At 41.3% G+C, this 18,886-nt stretch overlaps 1 protein-coding gene across 6 annotated transcripts in view; it reads left to right on the top strand.

Moving 5' to 3' along the window:
- Positions 1-18,886, top strand: part of Fto (FTO alpha-ketoglutarate dependent dioxygenase) — a 399,271-nt gene that overhangs the window by 105,052 nt on the left and 275,333 nt on the right. For 4 of the 6 annotated variants that reach the window (XR_015440988.1, XM_013073314.3, XM_021260893.2 and 1 more), the window contains exon 2: positions 2,043-2,120. Coding sequence is in view for 5 of the 6 variants with exons in the window: in XM_013073314.3 (XP_012928768.1) it covers positions 2,043-2,120 (78 nt within the window). In the remaining variant the exon portion in view is untranslated. Of the gene's footprint in view, positions 1-2,042; positions 2,121-11,471; positions 11,754-13,188; positions 13,342-18,886 lie in introns of those variants that run through there. The other 2 variants (XM_021260894.2, XM_021260898.2) reach the window with 2 other exon arrangements.

Here is an 18,886-nt window from a genome sequence, read left to right as displayed (position 1 = left end):
AAATTGCAAGTAGTGGAGGACGTACAGAGAAGATTTCATCTGTGTGGTCTTAAGTTGAGTGGTTTCCTGACCCCCATTCTCCCTTGTCATGTAGATATAACGATCATCGCAGCCTTAAAATTCCTAGTGGAGGAAAGCCATTTATATTCTCCTTGCTCTACAGTGGGAACATTCTTGTAGAATTTTTTTCTTTTGATACATCCTTCCAAGTTACAATGTTTTATACTTGTTTCATGCTCTGAACCTCATTTGAACTGAGAAGTGGTTGATTTCACAATAATTTAGATGAAATGTTAATTATAAAAAGTTAAGCCTCCATCAACACTTGTTGATCTATGGGTCAGATCTGCTGGTGTTTTATCTGATTTAGATGGAGAATGTAATTTCTTTTGGGAGTCTATACCTTTGTGCTCCTCCTTATACACAAATTAGCTTTATTGATAGACTCTCATGAAGAGATTTTAAGGTGGTATTTATAGAGTCTTTGAATTATTCAAGGCTTACATTTTTTGGTGACATTTATAAATATTCTAGCACTTAATATTTATAAAAGTTTCTAAGAACTGGTAAAAGGTACCTAGGAAAATGCAGGCTTTTCTGAGCTCAAAATAAAAATTGAAGTATAGGTTTTTGATTGAATTAGCAGTGGTGTGCATAAATGTGCAAGTTCAGTGTATGCATGGAAATATCTTTAATTCTTTTTATGCTGCCCAAAAGGGTTGATACTGAAAGCAGATAAACAAATTAACCAATTAGTGAGTTACCCAGACTATGGTTTGTGCTGTTAGTGTTATGATGGTCCTTAATAAGGGAAAACTGTTCAGAGTTTAACAGAAAGAATTTGAGTTTTACAGAACCAAAATGATTTGTTCTGGACTACTCTGATTATGGTGCATTTGTGGTGGAAGAGGACAGGACTTTGTTCTTGGTTGAGAGATTGTGTACTGTGTAGACAATGGCTACGGGCATGAGGGAGGCTGAGATGCAATTAGTGTTTACCAAGCTGTATTCTATCAGGTGGGGCTACACTGGCCCAGAGTAGGTATGCAGCTTTGTAATTCTTAGAATGATACCTTACTGGCTAAGAAGAGCCTTGATGATACATTGTTTGGGTAGTTTTATTTGAAAACTGTTGTTGTTTCTGCCATTTTTGTTTTTGATACAAGAAATTAGTATGTATATGTCTATCCACATTTGTTTGTATATACACACATATATACCACACACATACACAGAGACTCCATATATACTTGAATGTAAAATTAGGTATCATTTTAAAAAATCTCTCAGAAAAAGAGAGTGACCTTATATGTATTTGATTCTTTATAAGGTGCCTTATAATATGGGGCTCTCTCAGTTAGTTTGTTTGAACAGAAAAGAACTGTTTGAGGAAGACATAGTTTTCTGAAACAGTCTCAGACAGCACTAGCTATGGATGTTTAAGTATACGTCATAAAACTGGAAAAGAAGGGAAGCAAAGAGGCAGATTGAACCCAGATTTAGAAATTCTTATAGAGATGAAAGGTCATTTTAAAAAAGAGGTACTATAAGTGGGCATGATAAAATAAATGATTACAGGGTGAATAAATATTCCAAATATCCTGAGGTTATACAAATAGATAGTGGTGGCTTAGTTTGGTATTTTAATCTATAGCATCATGGTAGGGATGATAAATACTGTATCTGAAGCAGATTGTACAGGCAGATGATTGTTCTGGAAAACTGTATTGGATGACTCAAAAAGGGACCCCAGCAATGAAAAAGACCCTGATAACAAATATATATATGAAGAATCAGTTGTGTTGTTTCATGAAATGGGAATGAGAATAAAAACTAGTGCTTTATACAATGTGTAACCTAAAATGTGTATAATTCAATTAATACATTTCATAATTGGTGTTTGACCAATTTCTAGTGCTAAAAGTTTATACATTCAAGTTTGGCATACATTTTTGTATTCTGTTATTGGGAAAATAAGATATTATCTTATATTTTTGGTCTTTTTATATTCAATCACATATATTATTATTATTTTAAATCAGAAACTGAGGCTTCTTGAGGAGCTTGAAGATACTTGGCTTCCTTATCTGACCCCCAAAGATGATGAATTCTATCAGCAGGTAAGACATTTTAATATTTTTGCCATTTTGTAGTGATGTGTTCTGATTTCCCTTCTTTTACCTGTAAGTCTACTGGTTTAGTGAGGTTAAAGAATGGGTGAGACTGAACTGATCACCAAGTGACTGCTGGTCCATACCAAGTGTACAAATTCCTTCACAGTCTGCTTTCTCTGTGAACTAACTAGTGCTTTAGCACAGTGCACTGTTATAATTTCCCCCAAACATTGCATGGTTTTCCCTGCTTCCTTGTCTCTGCTCATGCTTTTTTTTAATGGATAGAATAAACTTTCTTCCTTATGCTGTTGCTGGATGGCTAATTCTTTTAAGAGATGAGGTAAACATTGCCTTTTTTGTGAAAATTTCCCCCACCTACCTTATCTACAAGTTGAATTGACTTGCATTCTCCTCTGTGTTACTTATATTTTATCAATAACTCTGTTGTACCACCACATTGTGTAGCAATTACAGGATTCTGTGTCTCTGTCCTTGAATTCATTAGCACTTTTTCCATTACAAGTGACAGGAATGCAAATCAAATTCATTGTGGCAAAAATAAAAAGTGTGGTTTCACTTAGAAATCTGGGAGTACGTGGCTAAATCCATCCGTCCTCTAAAAAATTGTCACTCGATCACTGTTTTTTTTTTTTTTTCTTTCAGTTTCTTGAGTTGGTTTTTCTCTGTTACTTACCTGATAGCATAGTAGCACTTGGACAGCTCACTGGATGTGTGGTCTTTAGCGTCTGGTATCTTAGAAGAAGGTAGTGAGTTAAATAGCAGTAAGCATGCTAGGCTAGCCAAGCTAATAAATTTTCATGTATCTTTTCTTATTAGGCTAGATGCTCTTAACATATAGGAATAGGACTGTATCACATCTATAGTACCTGCTTATATGTAGCAGACCTTGAGGAAACAAGAAAGGAAGATAGGAAAGGAGTTTACCCACCTAGAATCCAGGTGTTTTGACTTCTAGTTCATTGTCATTTCTAAGATATGGTCTCTCTCTCTCTCTTTTTTTTTTTTTTTTTTTGGTATCGGGGATTGAACTCAGGACCCTGAGCTTGCAAGGCAGGCGGCGGAAAAGATATGGTCTCATTCCTATTCACATTAGATTTTCACTATCTTTTACCTCTTCTGTCTCCTTATAGATCACTCTAGTTTTCCTCTCTGCCCCTCTCAGACCTTCAAGTCACTGTACAGTGGACCCTCAAGTTACGACCAGCCTAACATATGAACAACTTGGGTTAATTAGGCTAATGGAAGACTCATCTTTTTCTTGTTATCTGTAGTGTGTCAGGTAAACCGCCAGATCTCAGCTGTAATGACTAACAACCAATTGAGTTACAAGGAACCAGTTGAGTTCGTAAGTCAAGGGTTCACTGTATTTTCCGAGCAGGACATAACTCGGAGTGTGTCAAGCCCTTGGTTCACATCCACAGTGGATGCTCATTGCTTAACTCTTATATTTCCAGCCTCATCTCCCCTGCTCTTCTACCTTTTTGTCCACATTTAATTTTTGCACTACCTCCAAGAAGCTATGTAGTTTCATACTTGGGGCCTTCTTGCTATGTCCTCTGACAAAGTGTGTCCTTTCTTGTTGAACTTCTGTGCTTCCTGTTAGTAACAGCCCATATGTCATCTCTTGTAGAAAGCATCCCTGACACCTTGGTGGCCCAGAGTTGTCTGTACTCCTTTTGTCATACTTTGTATTGGTCAGCTTTCCATTGTTCTGATAAGATGTATGGCACCTCTAATTTAAAGGAGGAAAGGTTTATTTTAGCTCATAGATTCAGAGGTTTCAGTTTATGGGTGATTGGCACCAAGGCAGGAACATCATGGCAGAGGAAAGCCACACAACTCATGATATCTGGTGTTATGACTTGTATCTAGATGTCCTACCAAAGCTTCATGTGCTCATAGGTGCAGGCCCACTCCCAATATGCAGCAACCCTACCCTAACACAAACAAGCAGTTCCACTCTGGAAGAGCAGTCCCCTGTCTCCCACTGCAAGGACTAACCAAGTCACTTTATCCTGGACAAAGATAGTGCCTAGGAACAGAAGGGAACAACCACACCCAGTGACCATTTATGTTAAGTCCAACAACTGCACCCCCACCACATGGTCCACATCCAACAGAAACCAGAGGGCTGATTGCATTTCCCATCTGCCATCAGGAATGAAGGATCTGCCTTGGTTTGGATAACCACAGTCTAGGGGGAACAGACAAAGGGACCTCTGGTGCAGGGAAGGTGCCTCAAAAACTCGTTGGCCTGAAAACTAGGTGGAGAAAATTGTAACCAGCTTGATTCCAAGAAAAGAAACTATTCATACAGGAATTTTTTTCTTTTATTCCATCTTTTTTCATTTCACTGGTTTTTTTTTTTCCACTACTTTTTTATTTCCTTCTTTGGGTTTTTTGGGGGTTGGAGTTTTTTCTCCTCTTTTGGGGGACTTTTTTTTTTTCAGTGCCAGGATCAAACTTGGGACCTTGCTCTTGTGAGGCAGAGCTAAATCCCTGCCCCGGGGGACTCTTTTAGTTTCTTTTCTGTCCTTTTCTCTTTTTCCCTTTGAGTTTTTTTCTTCCTTTTTATCTTTATAGTATTTCCTATATTTTGCTGCAGGTTTTTGCTTCTTTTTCTTGTTTGTTCTTTCATGCTACTGTTCTCTAACATTATTAATTTCCTTTTATCCTCCTTAGGACCCTCACATCTCACTTTTCTCTCCTTATATTCCATTGATGAATTTCTCAATTTTCTTTCATTCCACAGTTCCTCACCATCTTGACCTTTGCTGGTATATCTACTAAGTTTATGACTCACTAGATAGGTAATTGACTTACACTATTGCTATTGAATACTGTTCTATTGTTAGTAGAGGTAAAGTCCATTTAGTACATATTTACTGGAGGTCAATAGTAGGTCAATATTTGGTTTGTTTTAGTATTCATACTATAATTACAGATCTCTTTTCTATGGTTAAGGGTAGAACATTATGGGTCCTTAGTATTTATCAATACTTAGTTTGTAATTGACATTATAATTGATGCTGATTTTATTGCTATAGTAAAGGTGACATAGCTGTTGCTATTAAATGGTTTTCTTGGGAGGCTAATATCTGGATTATTTTGGGGTCATTAACAGTATTGTGGCCCATTCCTGGAGAACTGGGTACTAGGCCAAATATGCTATAACTTCCCATCCCAAGTAAATGAAGATGGTTGGATCCTAGGACAAAGACAAAGGCCAATAGTTAGCCATGACCGGAGGACACCACTGAAAAGTAGACATTAACTAAAGAGGTCTGCAAACTAGAAACAAGGCTTTATATTACAACTCAAACTCACAAACCTCAACACAAAAACAAACAAACAAAAATAGAGACGAGAAGACAAGCTAACAAAATTCATCCAAAAATTGATCCACAAGGCACTAAAGGAGAGGGAAGCAAAAGCCATATACGCAGGTTATTTGAAATAATATCAAGGGAGATAACCAAAACAGATCAATAAGGCATTTGACTAGCTCACAGAAGATCTAAATAATAAGTTATTAGGCTAAATAAAATGATCAGTGAGTCTACTAGTAAAAAGGTAGCAGAGCTAAACAAAGCAATCAAAGCATGAATGACCAACATAAAAGAGTTTTAAGAGTCTACGGAAAGGCTCCAATTAGAAATTCAGAAGATTAAAAATTCTGTCAAACATATAGGCAGCAGAAGTGACCAGAGAGAAGACAAATTATCAGAACTAGAAGGTAGGGCTATTGTCATGACTAGTTAATGAGAGAAACCTTAAAAAAAAAGCAAGAGAACATGAAAAATAGATCCAGCAGCTCCTAGATGACACAGACTAATCTAAGATTAATTGGAATTATTGAAAAATCAGAAGATGGTGCAAGTGACAGCAAGTGAACTAACAGCGGAAAACTTCCCGAATAAGGGACACGAATTTAACATATGGATGAATGAGGCATATAGAACCCCTAATAGCCACCATCAGAAAATAACTTCTCTGTGGCCCATTATAGTAAAAATCCCAGCAGTCCAGTACAAGAACAGAATCTTAAAAGTGGTTAGAGAAAAACAATGAATAATTTATAAAGGTAAGCCCATTAGAATTATAGCAGGCTTCTCAACACAAACCTTCAAGGCAAGGAGCTTGGAGTGAAGTGTTTCAATCCCCAAAAGAAAATAATTTCCAACCCAGGCTGATAGATTCTGCAGAACTTTTAGATTGATGGAGAAATAAGATATTTTCATGATAAAGACCACCTAAAGAAATTCATGACCACTAAACCAGCACTCCAAAAATTCTGAAGGATGTCTTACAAAAACACAATGAAGCTAACAATGACAAAAGGTCTAACAGAATGAATACACCAGGTAGAGTGAACAGTTAAGTAGAGGGGAAAGATAGGAAATCAACAATAGGAAAATAAGGTAATGACAGGAATAAGTCAGTGCCTCTCAGTAATAATTCTCAATGTTAACGGGCTCAATTCCCCAGTCAAAAGACAAATTAGTGGGATAGATCAAGAAACAAAATCCAATAATATGCTGTATACAAGAAACACATGTAATCCAAAAAGAACCAAAGGCTGGGTAACAATATGCAATGGAGAACCCCTCAAAAAAGCAAGTATAGGTACCTGTATTCAAAGTGGACTTCAAGCCAAAACTGATCAAAAAAGCAAAAAAGATCACTACAGTACTTACTGACCAACTGAACAATCTAACAGGAAGAAGTAGCAATTACTAACATATATGCACTAAACTATGGCCTACCCAACTTCATAAAATAGCTACTACTGGACATAAAAGAGCAGATAAAAATAAACACAATGATAATGAGTGACTTCAATACCACAGTGTCACAAATAGATCAACTAGACAAAAATCAACAAAGAAATATCAGTGTTGAATAAAACCTTTGAACAAATAGATTTAATGCTAGGTATCTACAGTGTCCACCCAACAAGAGAGTAGTCTTCTCAGCAGCACATGGAACTTACTCCAAAACAGACTGCCTGTTAGCCATTAAAGTAAGCTTAAATAAATGTAAAAGAATTAAAACTATACCATGCATATATCAAATCATAGCACAATGAAAGTAGAAATCAATGACAAAAGAAAACACAGAAATTATGCAAATGTGTTGAGACTAAACAATATACAGTATACGCCCGCGAAGTTGTGGTTCAGAGTTCATGGTGTCAGTTGTTTGTGGTCTCAGTTGTTCATGGATTTTTCCTTAGAACCTAACTAACAATTGTTCACAGAACCCCCTGCGATTTCCCTGGCAACCGCAAATATATTCCACAATTGTCTTTTTGGCGGAAGTTTTGCAAGTAGCCAATCTGAGAGTGGTATTCAGTTCTCCTTACTGGTGATTGGCTGCTGCCCTGTAACCCATCCCTGGCAGATGCACCAGCATTCCTGCATCAAGATAGGTTGCTGTACCACTTGTAGCTATCTGGAATGTTCTCAGTTTTGTTGTTCTTAAAGCCCTAAGATCCCTAAGATGCCACAAAAATATCCTGCATCTTCTGAGGCTTCTGGCTATGAACCTAAGCACCAGAAGAAGTTTGACACTCCAAGAGAAGGCTGAACTACTGTATAGCATTTTCATTAAATTAAATTATTACAGCATTGTTTACAGTATTTTATTAAATTACATAACTGTGGGGGATTTAGCATATTTAGAGTTTAAACTGCAAAAGTAGGCATTTATAGGCATTTTTCTGACCATATCTGAAATTTGCATTTTTTCACAATTCTCAGGTGCTCTAGGAGTCTACTGTAATGTAGCAGAACACAGAAATCAGTAGCATGCCTATACACTAATAATGAACCCACTGAGAAATAAATTAGGAAAAAACACTTACAATAGCACCAAAAAATGAAGTACTTAGGCATTAACCTAACTAAGGAATAAAAGACCTCTGCAACAAAAACTATACTACACTGAAAAGAGAAATAGAAGGGGACATCAGAAAATGGAACCATATCCCCTGTTCCTTGATAAACAGAACCATTATAGTAAAAATGGCCATAGTTCCAAAATTGGTATACAGATTTAATGCAATCCCAATTAAAATACTAACAGCCTTCTTCAGAGAACTGGAGAAAACAATTCTAAAATTCATCTGGAACCACAGGAGACCCAGAATAGGGAAAGGAATCCTGGCTAAAGAGAGCAAAGTGGGAGGTATCACAATCCTGGACTTGAAGTTATATTATAAAGCTACAATGATAGAAGCAGCAAGGTATTGGCACAAAAACAGATACATGGATAAATGGAACAGAACAGAGGGTATAGAAACAACCTCAGTCAAATTCAGCTATCTGACCTGTGACAAATAGTCCAAAGACCTACTCTGGAGGAAAGACAGCCTCTTTAATAAACAGTGCTTGGAAAACTGGCTATCTATATGCAGAAATGAACCTAGACCAATGATGATGAATCTTTTGGAGCTTTCAGTGATGTAAACAGCTTGCTGCAACACGTGTGCCATAGGTTTACCACCACTGATAGACCCATATCTCTAACCATGTACTAAATTAAAGTCAAATGGATCAAAGATCTAAATGTTAAAACAGAAACACTTAATCTGCTGAAGATAAAATAGGTAAAACTCTTGAAGACATAGATGTAGGCAAGGACTTTCTGAAGAGAAACCTAGTTAAACATGAAATAGCACCAAGAATCAACAAATAGCATCACATCAATTCAAAAAACTTCTGCACAGCAAAGAAAACAATCAACAGAGAGAAGAGACAACTTACAGATTGGCAAAATTTTTTTTTGCCAGCTATGCCTTGGACAGAGGACTAGTGTCTAGAATATAAAAAATTAGATCCCCAAGTCATAAAATGGGCCACCGAAATGAATAGACACTTTTCAGAAGAAGTACAAATTGCCAGTAAATACATGAAAAAATGTTCAATATTGCCAGCCATTAGAGAAATGCAAATTAAAACAACACTGAGATACCATGTTATTCTAGAAGGAATGCTATCACCAAGATATCAAATAATAACAAATGCTGGCAAGGTTGTGGGGAAAAAGGAATGCTTCTACACTATTGATGGGAATGTGAACTAGTACACCCATATGGATTCTTCAGAAAAGTGAAACTAGAAATTCCATTTGACTCAACTATACCCCTTCTAGGTATGTTCCTGAAAGAGTTAAAGACATCATATTATAGGGATACATGTATACTCACGTTTATGGCAGCACAGCACATAATGGCTAAATCTTGGAAGTGACCTATGTGTCTGTAAACAGATGAATATATAAAGCAAATGTGGTATTTGTGCACAATGGAATACCACTCTGCCATAAAGAAAAATAAACTCAAGTTATTTCTAGAAAAATGATTGTACCCTCCTACCATAGTGTTAAGTGAAATACATTAGACACAGAGATTTAAAGATCACATGACTTCTCTTATATGAAAAACCTTAAATATAAAGAACAAAAGATAGAAAATAGAAATAGGGAGATAGATCTTTTGTAAAAGAGGACCAAGAATTAGAGAGTGCCGGGAAGGAGGGGAGAAGAAGGGGATGAAAAAAGAATTAAGATGCGTTATGTAACTATACCAACTTTCCACAAGGAATGTAATCATTAGGGACTCCAAACATGTGTGAATAAAAAATGAAAATAGAAAAAAAAAAAGCTCAGTGTTTTTGGGCTCTAAAGTCCCATGCACTTTCTGCTCTACTGTTCTGTTCCCCATATACTGTACCATGCTTCATTCAGAGTATCTGCAGGGAAGTTTTGCAGTTTCTTTTGATAAGACCATAGAACAAAAAAAGAAAAAGGAAAACAGTAACAAGAGGTTGATACATAAAAACGGAGATTTCTGTCCGTTAGCTTGCCATGGAGCACAGGAGATGAGCAGTGAAATTGTCAGAGGAGGAACTCTGGTGGCCACAATATGAATGCGCTTTCTCTTATCTAGAGAAAATGCGGTTCTGCTCACCATTTCCCCTTGGTTTCATTTGTTGTGCACTTTCTACCTGCTATGTTTTCTGGCACTGTTCTAAGTGAATTAGCTCATTTAAATATTACCATAGTCTTCCGAGGTGTGTGTTGCTAGAGATGGGCAAACTGAGGCATAGAGAGCTTTAAAAATTTGTGCAAAAAATTTAGGAAAGAAGTATCAGGCATAGGATTGAGCCCACACCAGGTGGTTTATTCGTCTAGGCTCTTAATATTTTATTGCCATGCTTTCCTGTACTCCAAATCCTTCTAAGAATGCTGTGCCCTTATCCCCATGACCCCAAACTCTGTCTCCATCCTGTTTTTCCTTGTGACCTCTGTTGCTCTAATCCTTATTGCCTACTGGGTAGCTCTACCTGAAAGTTTTTCAGGTATATCTAAAACAATATAATCTACATTAATTACTTAATTAAATAAATGTATTTAGGTTCCACATTCAGTGCCAGGTTAAAGTTTTATGTATGAAATTGTGGAAAATGACAAGTTTCTTTGAGCTTATTTCCTGTGGGTGGACAGTACAGAAGTGCCTATGTCTCATAGAAATCTAGGAGCAAACCATGTACACACTTAGGGTAGAATGTTCTGCAACAGCAAATCCTCAGATATGTTTGAAATGAAAAGCCCCTGAGGCTGACATAACTCATATCTAAAGGTGAGTGAGAGAGATGGAAAGAGTAGGAGATGAGATCGGACAGCCAAAGGTTTGATTATACTAGAACTTGCAGTCTATTGCAAGAATGTTGGCTGTTTTCCCAAGTGAGATGAGGTGACAGGAGAGGAATGAGAACACAAGTATGACAGGATGTGACTTACATTTTAGTAAGAATCTATGTCACTTGATGCCTTCCTTTCATTCTCTTCTCAGTGGGTTCTTATGCCATTCTTCAGGTAATGAACCTTGTTATCCTCACCTTCTATCCAGTGCTTCTATCCCTTGGTCAGTCTTTGGGTTATGACAATTTTACTTCTTCAGAATCTCTTGAATTGTTGTTTTTTTTTTTTTTCAGCCTCACTGGCGTTAGGTATTTCAGAGCCCCCACAAAGCAAGCACCTTCCTCCCCTTTCCCCCTGCCCCACTCCAGCTACAGAGAATAGGGAACTTCTGCATAACTAAGGCATGACCTCTTTTTGTTAGTGACTCTCTGCCTAGTTAGAGACTTTCTGCCCCACCGGTTTCATGGTCAGATGTTCCCGTAAGATAGGGGTTTCCTGGAAACGGTTACTCCATCCCCCCAACCGAAACTTGTTGCTACATGCCCCAGCCTCAATCACCCATCCTCACCAATGAACTAGTGCTCTCCCACCTGCAAAACCCCATATAAGCCTCCAGCTCAGCTCATGCTGCTGCTGGTCTCCCTTCTGTAAGTCAGCCCGGCAGGCTGCAGACTGTTGCCCCAGTAAAGGCTTGCTGCTTGAACATTCATGTGTGCCCATTCTTCGGCACTTTTCATTCTGGTGCCGAAACCCGGGGAGGTGGCGCTATTGGGACCTGCAGGCTCTGGAGCTGCACTCCCTATCACCCCTTCCCGGACCTGCAGCTGCCGAACCGGGGCACACACCTCCAGGGCTTTCAGTCCTTTGCCATTGCTGATGCCACATCCAACACCGGCCTGATTCTTTCAACGGGTGAGTCAAGGGTCTCCCTTTTGGGTCTCCTGTAGTTTGGGCTCTGGTAGCCTCATGGAAAATCCTAGCACTAGGTCAGGAGCATCCGGGTGGCCTTTCGGATACCGGACAGACCGAACAGTCCGTACCTTCTCCACCTCGGAGACATCTGACTGGTGAACGGTTCACCCCTGGGCTGGGTTAGCCCTCAGTTGTGGAAAGGGATTAAGGAATGAGGATGCTCCTTCCCTACCCCCTTTTCTTAGGAACCTTTGTCCTCACTCTTTCAATTTGCAGACACCTAATGGGGACCACTCAGTCATGGCCTCCTTGGGACACCCCCCTGGGTTGTCTTTTAAAACACATTAAGACCCTCGGCCTTGGGGACTCGGTTAAGCCAAAATGGCTAATCTTTTACTGTAACACTGCCTGGCCTCACTATTGCTTAGATAACGGGTCCCAATGGCCCGAGAATGGCACTTTTGATTTTATCACGCTCCGCAATCTGGACAATTTTTGTCACTGCAATGGCAAATGGTCTGAAATCCCTTATGTTCAAGCCTTCTTCGCTCTCTGCTCTTGCCCCTCCTTGTGTTCCTCCTGTCCCACCTCTCAAATTCTCTTAGCCCATTCCAAGCCTCCTCTCTGCCCAGATCCCAAACCTTCTTTTGACCCTGCCACCAATCCCCATACCCCTGACCTTCCCTCTCCTCTGCATACTTGGTCTCGGGGTGGCCGGCTCCCTCCCTCACCCCCATCCTGCCTCTCCGTGAAGTGGCGGGAGCTGAAGGTGTTATTAGGGCCCATGTCCCTTTCTCCCTCACCTATCTGTCCCAACTTGAAAAATGCTTAGGTTTTTTCTCTACAGACCCCGATACATACCTTAAGAAATTCAGATATCTGACCCAATCCTATGATCTCACCTGGCATGATTTCTATGTTATTCTCTCCTCCACTCTCCTCCCAGAAGAGAAAGAGAGGGTCTGGCTGGTGGCCCAGGCACACACAGATGAGGTCCACGAGGCAGATAATACCAATCCTGTGGGCACTACTGCCATCCCCTGGGAGGACCCCAATTGGAATTATTAGGTGGGCCACACAGCCCAGTTTTTGGCCCACTTAACTGAGGCCCTCCAAAAATTCACCAAAGTTGATCCTGCATTGGCTGAGGGAACTTTAATTATGGCTTTTAAAATTTTCAGTGTTCACGAGGATCAGGCAAAGGCAGAAAAAGCCCAGCATGATCGGGCTAAATACCAGCTACTGGCTGCTGCCCTACAAGGCTCCCCAGACCAGTTGGCGGGGACCTACAAAGATCCCTTCAGGTCCCTGTTTTAAATGTGGGAAATCCGGCCCCTGGGGTAGGGACTGCCAGTCCCCAAAACCACCGTCAGGACCCTGCTCTCTGTGCAAACAGAAGGGACACTGGAAGGTAGACTGTCCTCCCTCCCCTCAGTGTGGAAGGCCAGTCCCCTCCTCCCCAAGAGGAAATCCAGTCCAGCTCTGCCTGACCTGTTGGACCTAGCCATGGAAGAGTGACGGTGCCCTGGGACATTGGCCCCTTCGCCCATCACATCAAAGGAGCCCAGGGTAACTATCCATGTGGCAGGTAAGCCAATCTCATTTCTTATTGACTGGGGCCACTTATTCTGCCTTTCCTGAATGCCCCGGACCTACGCATCCCTCAGGGGTCTCGATTGAGGGAGTTGACAGACTTGTTTTCTCCCCGCTAGCCCCTGAGCCTTTGTCTTGCCACATACAGGGTCTCCCTTTCTCCCAGTCATTTCTCCTTTTACCTCGTTGCCCCGTCCTCATTCTGGGAAGGGATCTGCTCTCCAAATTTAAGGCAGCCGTTTCTTTCCAATTACCCATAGCTGAGTCTGCTTTCATCCTGGTCCTCCCCCAGCCAGACCTGCATAGCCATAACCTCCCACTGCTGCCTGATGTGATAGATCCAATAGTGTGGGATAACTCCTCCCCCTCAGTCGCAGCCCTGCAGCCCAGAGCAAGTGGCAGCGGCTGGGACAGCCCAGCTCGTGAGGAGGGTGTGGTGCGGCAGGGAGGAGCCAGGGCTGGGCTGGGGGTGGAGATGCCAGGGTCCCAGAGGCTGGGGCAGTACAGAGGTGGGGTGCGCCGAGCTCCCACTGAGGTGCCTGTGATGCCCCGGCATGGCTAGGGTGCAGAGCGCTGGAGGACACCAGGGCGGCAGTGGGCAGGCGGCGACCTGAGCAAGCCCCATGCCCCACGCGGGCTGAACCAGGCCGACAGGTCCTGCTGGAGCGACATGATGGTGGAATCAGCCTTAGAGACAATCAGATCGGCTCTGTCTGGACAGAAAGGCATGGGCAGCCTCTCTGGGCAGGCAGATGGCGGTGGCAGGACTGGGGCTACTGGCACCACTGCAAGTGGCCCAGGCAGGGACAGTGCTGGCAGTAGGAAGGCAGTGGCTGGAGCAGATGAGCCCTTCGGAGCTTCTACACTTCCAGCAGCAACAGGCCCTTGTCCCTGATTTAACATCCCTCTCCCTGACCACCAGCTCTGTCCTCCAACATGTTGATGATCTCCTCTGCAGCCCGTCTCTCGAACTCTCATGCCGACATCTCCTGAGAAAACATGCAGACTCTTGTCTTCCTAAATCTCTCCCTACCACTCCTGCAGTTTTTTTGTTCTCTAGGACCTACCCGGCTTAAGCTGACCAGGACTGCAGAACATCCTTCTCCCACGGCTGAAACCTCACGATAGGCTGTCATACATGAGGCTGAGTAACTGTGCCCCTTTATTAACTATATCTTTCCCTGCTTCATTTGTTTTGATATTAATTCTGTGTGCCCTTTTGATATTTGGTATTTGTCTGACACCTGCTAACAAAAAGGAAAAACACTGTCTTTTCATGTGTTATCTAGGTGCACAGGGTTTTCTGATCTTATCCTGTCTAGAGTAGGTTTTTTCCGCCCTCTCCTACTCTTTTCCTTCCCATGTCCTCTGCCCCTTCTGGCCACCAGTCATTGGACCTTTGAGTTATATGTCTATAAGCCAAAGGATGACAGGTTTGATGCCCAAAAATGCTTGATTAAAGCAGTGAGATGGGAACCCAAAGGGCACCCCCTCTCAATTACCATTGATGCCTGCCCCTGCCAACATTATGGCTGGCCGGGGGTCATCGATTGTGGGGGGCAGTCAAAAGAACGACACTGGTGTTCTGAACCATACCGCCTACTTTCCCAACCTGTTGGCCAGGGAGCCTTCATTTTTGCCCTAGACTTTCTAGCTCAAACTCAAAAGATAAGAAGAAAAATGATTACCCCTCCCAATTGTCAGTCATGTCCCCAAGGACAATGCAATCCTTTAAAATTCACCATTCTGGATCCTTGGGCCCCCAAATGGTTACAGGGTCAAACTGTTTCAGTACAACAGTTTAAATTCCTGCAAAAATCTTCCTCCTTGGGCCTCTAAACCTTTATAGCAAATGGTCCTCAGTGGGTGCTCTATATCCAAAAGACCTGGGCCATCCCCCAACCAAAGCTTGGCGACAGTCCCCGGATTCCCAAAGGGACGCCAATTCCCCCTTTTGTGGCTAACACCTTCCGAGTGGAACTTACTGAATTCTCCCCTCGCAACCTCCGGCCGCCCTCACAGTGGTCCTGCTGTCCACAGACCTTTTACCCTCCTCTCACCAATCCTCTCTCCCTGTTAGATTTGGCCACCCTGACTGTCATCGCTGCTCCTAAAGAACTGGCACTCTGGGAGTACCATGTCCACCAAGAGTGGCAACATCTACGAAAGCGTGGCCAACAAGAGCGCCGCAGAGGCTCCCGCGCTGTGCCAACTTCCCGACCACCTCCCACTCCCCCCACAACTTCGTCCCCGATCAGCAGAAAGTAGATACGGAAGAAGAGACCGCCACCCCAGTTCCATAACAAATCAAAGGCTGGGATGTTAGGTATTTCAGAGCCCCCACAAAGCAAGCCCCTTCCTCCCCTTTCCCCCTGCCCCACTCCAGCTACAGAGAATAGGGAACTTCTGCATAACTAAGGCATGACCTCTCTTTGTTAGTGACTCTCTGCCTAGTTAGAGACTTTCTGCCCCACCGGTTTCATGGTCAGATGTTCCCCGTAAGATAGGGGCTTCCTGGAAACGGTTACTCCATCCCCCCAACCGAAACTTGTTGCTACATGCCCCAGCCGAAATCACCAACCCCCACCAAGGAACTAGTGCTCTCCCACCTGCAAAACCCCATATAAGCCTCCAGCTCAGCTCATGCTGCTGCTGGTCTCCCTTCTGTGAGTCAGCCTGGCAGACTGCAGACTGCTGCCCCAATAAAGGCTTGCTGCTTGAACATTCCTGTGTGCCCCTTCTTCGGCGACCCTTTCAACTGGCACCATTGTAGTTCAGACCTACATTTACCTTCTACTTAGTTTTAATTCTCCTTATTGATGTTTCTTATGCCCTCTCAATGCCATTAGATCTTTGCTCCTATAAATATATGTGAAATACACCTCTTTACTCTATAAATTTTGCTGAGTCGGGCCGGGGATTTAGCTCAGTGGTTCTGCTGCCTGCCTCGCAAGTGGAAGGACCGAAGTTCGATCACCGGTACCAAAAAAAAAAAAAAAAAAAATTTTGCTGAGTCTTTCTTGTCTCCAAGGTAAAGTTGAAACTCTCCAGCATATCCGTCCTATAAGCCATTAACTCTATGACCCCAAAGATTTCCCTGGCCTAATGTCTGCCTACCCATGGTCTGAGATGACATCCAACCTTAAGCTCTTGTCAGAGGGTAGCTTTCTCCATTCTGACTCAATGTCCCCTGTAGCTCTTCTTACCTTTGTGCCTACTACCACCCTGTTCTGCTTTTCTTTTTTTTTTCTTTACACCTACTTACTCTAAGATTGTTATTTAAATACTACACATTCTACAAATATACCAGGAAATCCCACTTGTTCTAAATATATTACAAATCTGACTACTTTCAAAATATATTAAAATTTTGACTACTTGTCATCGCCTCTTCTGCTTATTCTGATGTCCAAATTATGATGATCTCTGTTGCAATTGCCTCCTACCTTCTCCCTCCCTCCCTGTCTACTCTATTTTAACATAACATCTGGAGTTGTCTTTTAAAAACATATCAGCTGGTGGGCCGGGGATTTAGCTCAGTGGCACCGTGCCTGCCTTGCAAGGTCCTAAGTTCCATCCTCAGTACAAAAAAAAAAAAAATCAGCTGTTAAACTCTTTCTTGTTCCCATCCTTTCTATAAATAGCTTCCAGTCTTATTCAGAGCAAAAGCCTAAAGCCTAGGACCATGCTTTCATCTAAAAAGCCTTGTATACTCTGGCTCCTAACTGCTTCCCTCCTCTCCTTTCCCACCTCTTCTTACTCCTGCTATCCTCATTTTGCTCTTCCCATTCTGGCATTCTTACTCTTCTTATGATAAGCCAAACACATTCCAACCCAAGGGCCTTTGCACTGAATGTTCCTTCCCTCTGCCTGGAACTCTTTCCCTCAGGTTCCTACAGGGCTTGTATTCTCCTTACATTCTTCTGACCCATGTCTCCTCATTAGAGGCCTTCCTTGATCACCCTTGAAAAAGCAGGATAGTTCTCACCCTAGCAATCCTTATTTTACTTATTTGGCTTTACTTTTTTCCCCATAGAACTTACTACATATAAAATAATTGTATGTTATTGACTTATATATGTCAGGCTCTTCTTACCAAAATATAAGCTTTCAGAGAGTAGACAGACATTTTTTTGTATTCCTGACACTTAGTTCTTTGCAAACAATATGTGCTTGATAGATATATATTACATAAATGAGGATTTTACATATTTTCCTTCTTAGATTATTCCCTGTTCCCATAGCAGTGTACTCATACTAGTGAGTGCATGATTGAGCAATCTTTTGGTCACCATGAAGTGTAGATATTTCTCGAACCTGGTTGCCACAGCTAGCCTAAGCAGTGACTTAAGAAGTGTGCCTCCTCTGGGCTACTTATTATCCAGCAGGTAGAGATTATGCCAAGTAAGTGGTAGGCCTTCTAGTCTTGCGATTACTGTCAAACTGGAATCATTTTACAACAAAAAAATATAGAAAATATTATGACTGATGGTATACAAGTTGGTTTTATAAGAGTGCAAAATATAAAGTGTTACCTGCAAAATATAATAATAGCCAAATTAGAAATATACTCCACTGAAATCAGAGTATTCTAACACTTTGAAGTGAAGGGCATTTTTCTCAAGTCATTTTGAGATTGTAAATTTTATTTCACTTTTCCAAAGGTGGAATTCTATTGGGCTTCATATAAGTGAGATTCCTATAAACTAGTATCTTATTCATTTAGCACCATGTCTGACTTATTTTGTGTGAAAAATGTCTTTCAGAAGTATCCCCTATATGAGAGGGAAATGTAGAGTTTTTTATTTCTTTTTTTTTATTAAATTATTTTATTGGTACATTTTAGGTATACAACACATTTACATTTCTCATTGGGAACTTGTACCTTTACATGATGCATCTTGGTTCTTATTTTTTCCCCATTCCTAGCCCTCCCTTCACCCCCTCCACCCTTCCCTATTTACAAAGACTTCCTTTCCGTTTTTTCCATTTCTCATAATTTTTCCTTTTCCTTTTTTCCTTTCCCCTGCCCCTCCCACTACCACTACCTCTTTGGACCTTTTCTTCCTATTTCACATTATCAATTATTCATTCTAAACATTGGTACATTTTAGGTATACAGTAAAATGACATTCATCATTGGAAATTTGCACCTTTACATAATTTCTCTTGGCTCTTATTTTTCAGCATTGCCCTGCCCTCCCTTCAACCCCTCCATCCCTCTCTATTTACAAAGACTTTGTTTCCATTTTTCCATTTTCTCATATTCCATTCCCTTCTTTCCTTTCCCCTGCCCCTCCCACTTCCCCTTCCCCTTTGCCCCGTTCTTCCTATTTCACATTATCTAGTATACCTTTTAGTCCTTATTTACATTTTCAGTTTCTCACACTAGAGAAACTATTCAGTATTTATACATGTGTGTCCTATTTATTTCACTTAAGAGTATCGCCTCGATGTGCATCCATTTAGCTATAAATGTCTTTAATTCCCCTTTTTTAGGGCTGAGTAGTACTCCATGTTATAAAAAAAACCACATTTTC

Source organism: Heterocephalus glaber, unplaced genomic scaffold, assembly GCF_053883595.1.
Source record: "Heterocephalus glaber isolate CG9 unplaced genomic scaffold, H.glaber_assembly_v1.0 deba00000071, whole genome shotgun sequence".
In the NCBI taxonomy this organism is placed as follows: Eukaryota; Metazoa; Chordata; class Mammalia; order Rodentia; family Bathyergidae; genus Heterocephalus; species Heterocephalus glaber.
Note: the sequence above shows the minus strand (reverse complement) of the source record. Positions and strands in the feature narration are given on the sequence as shown.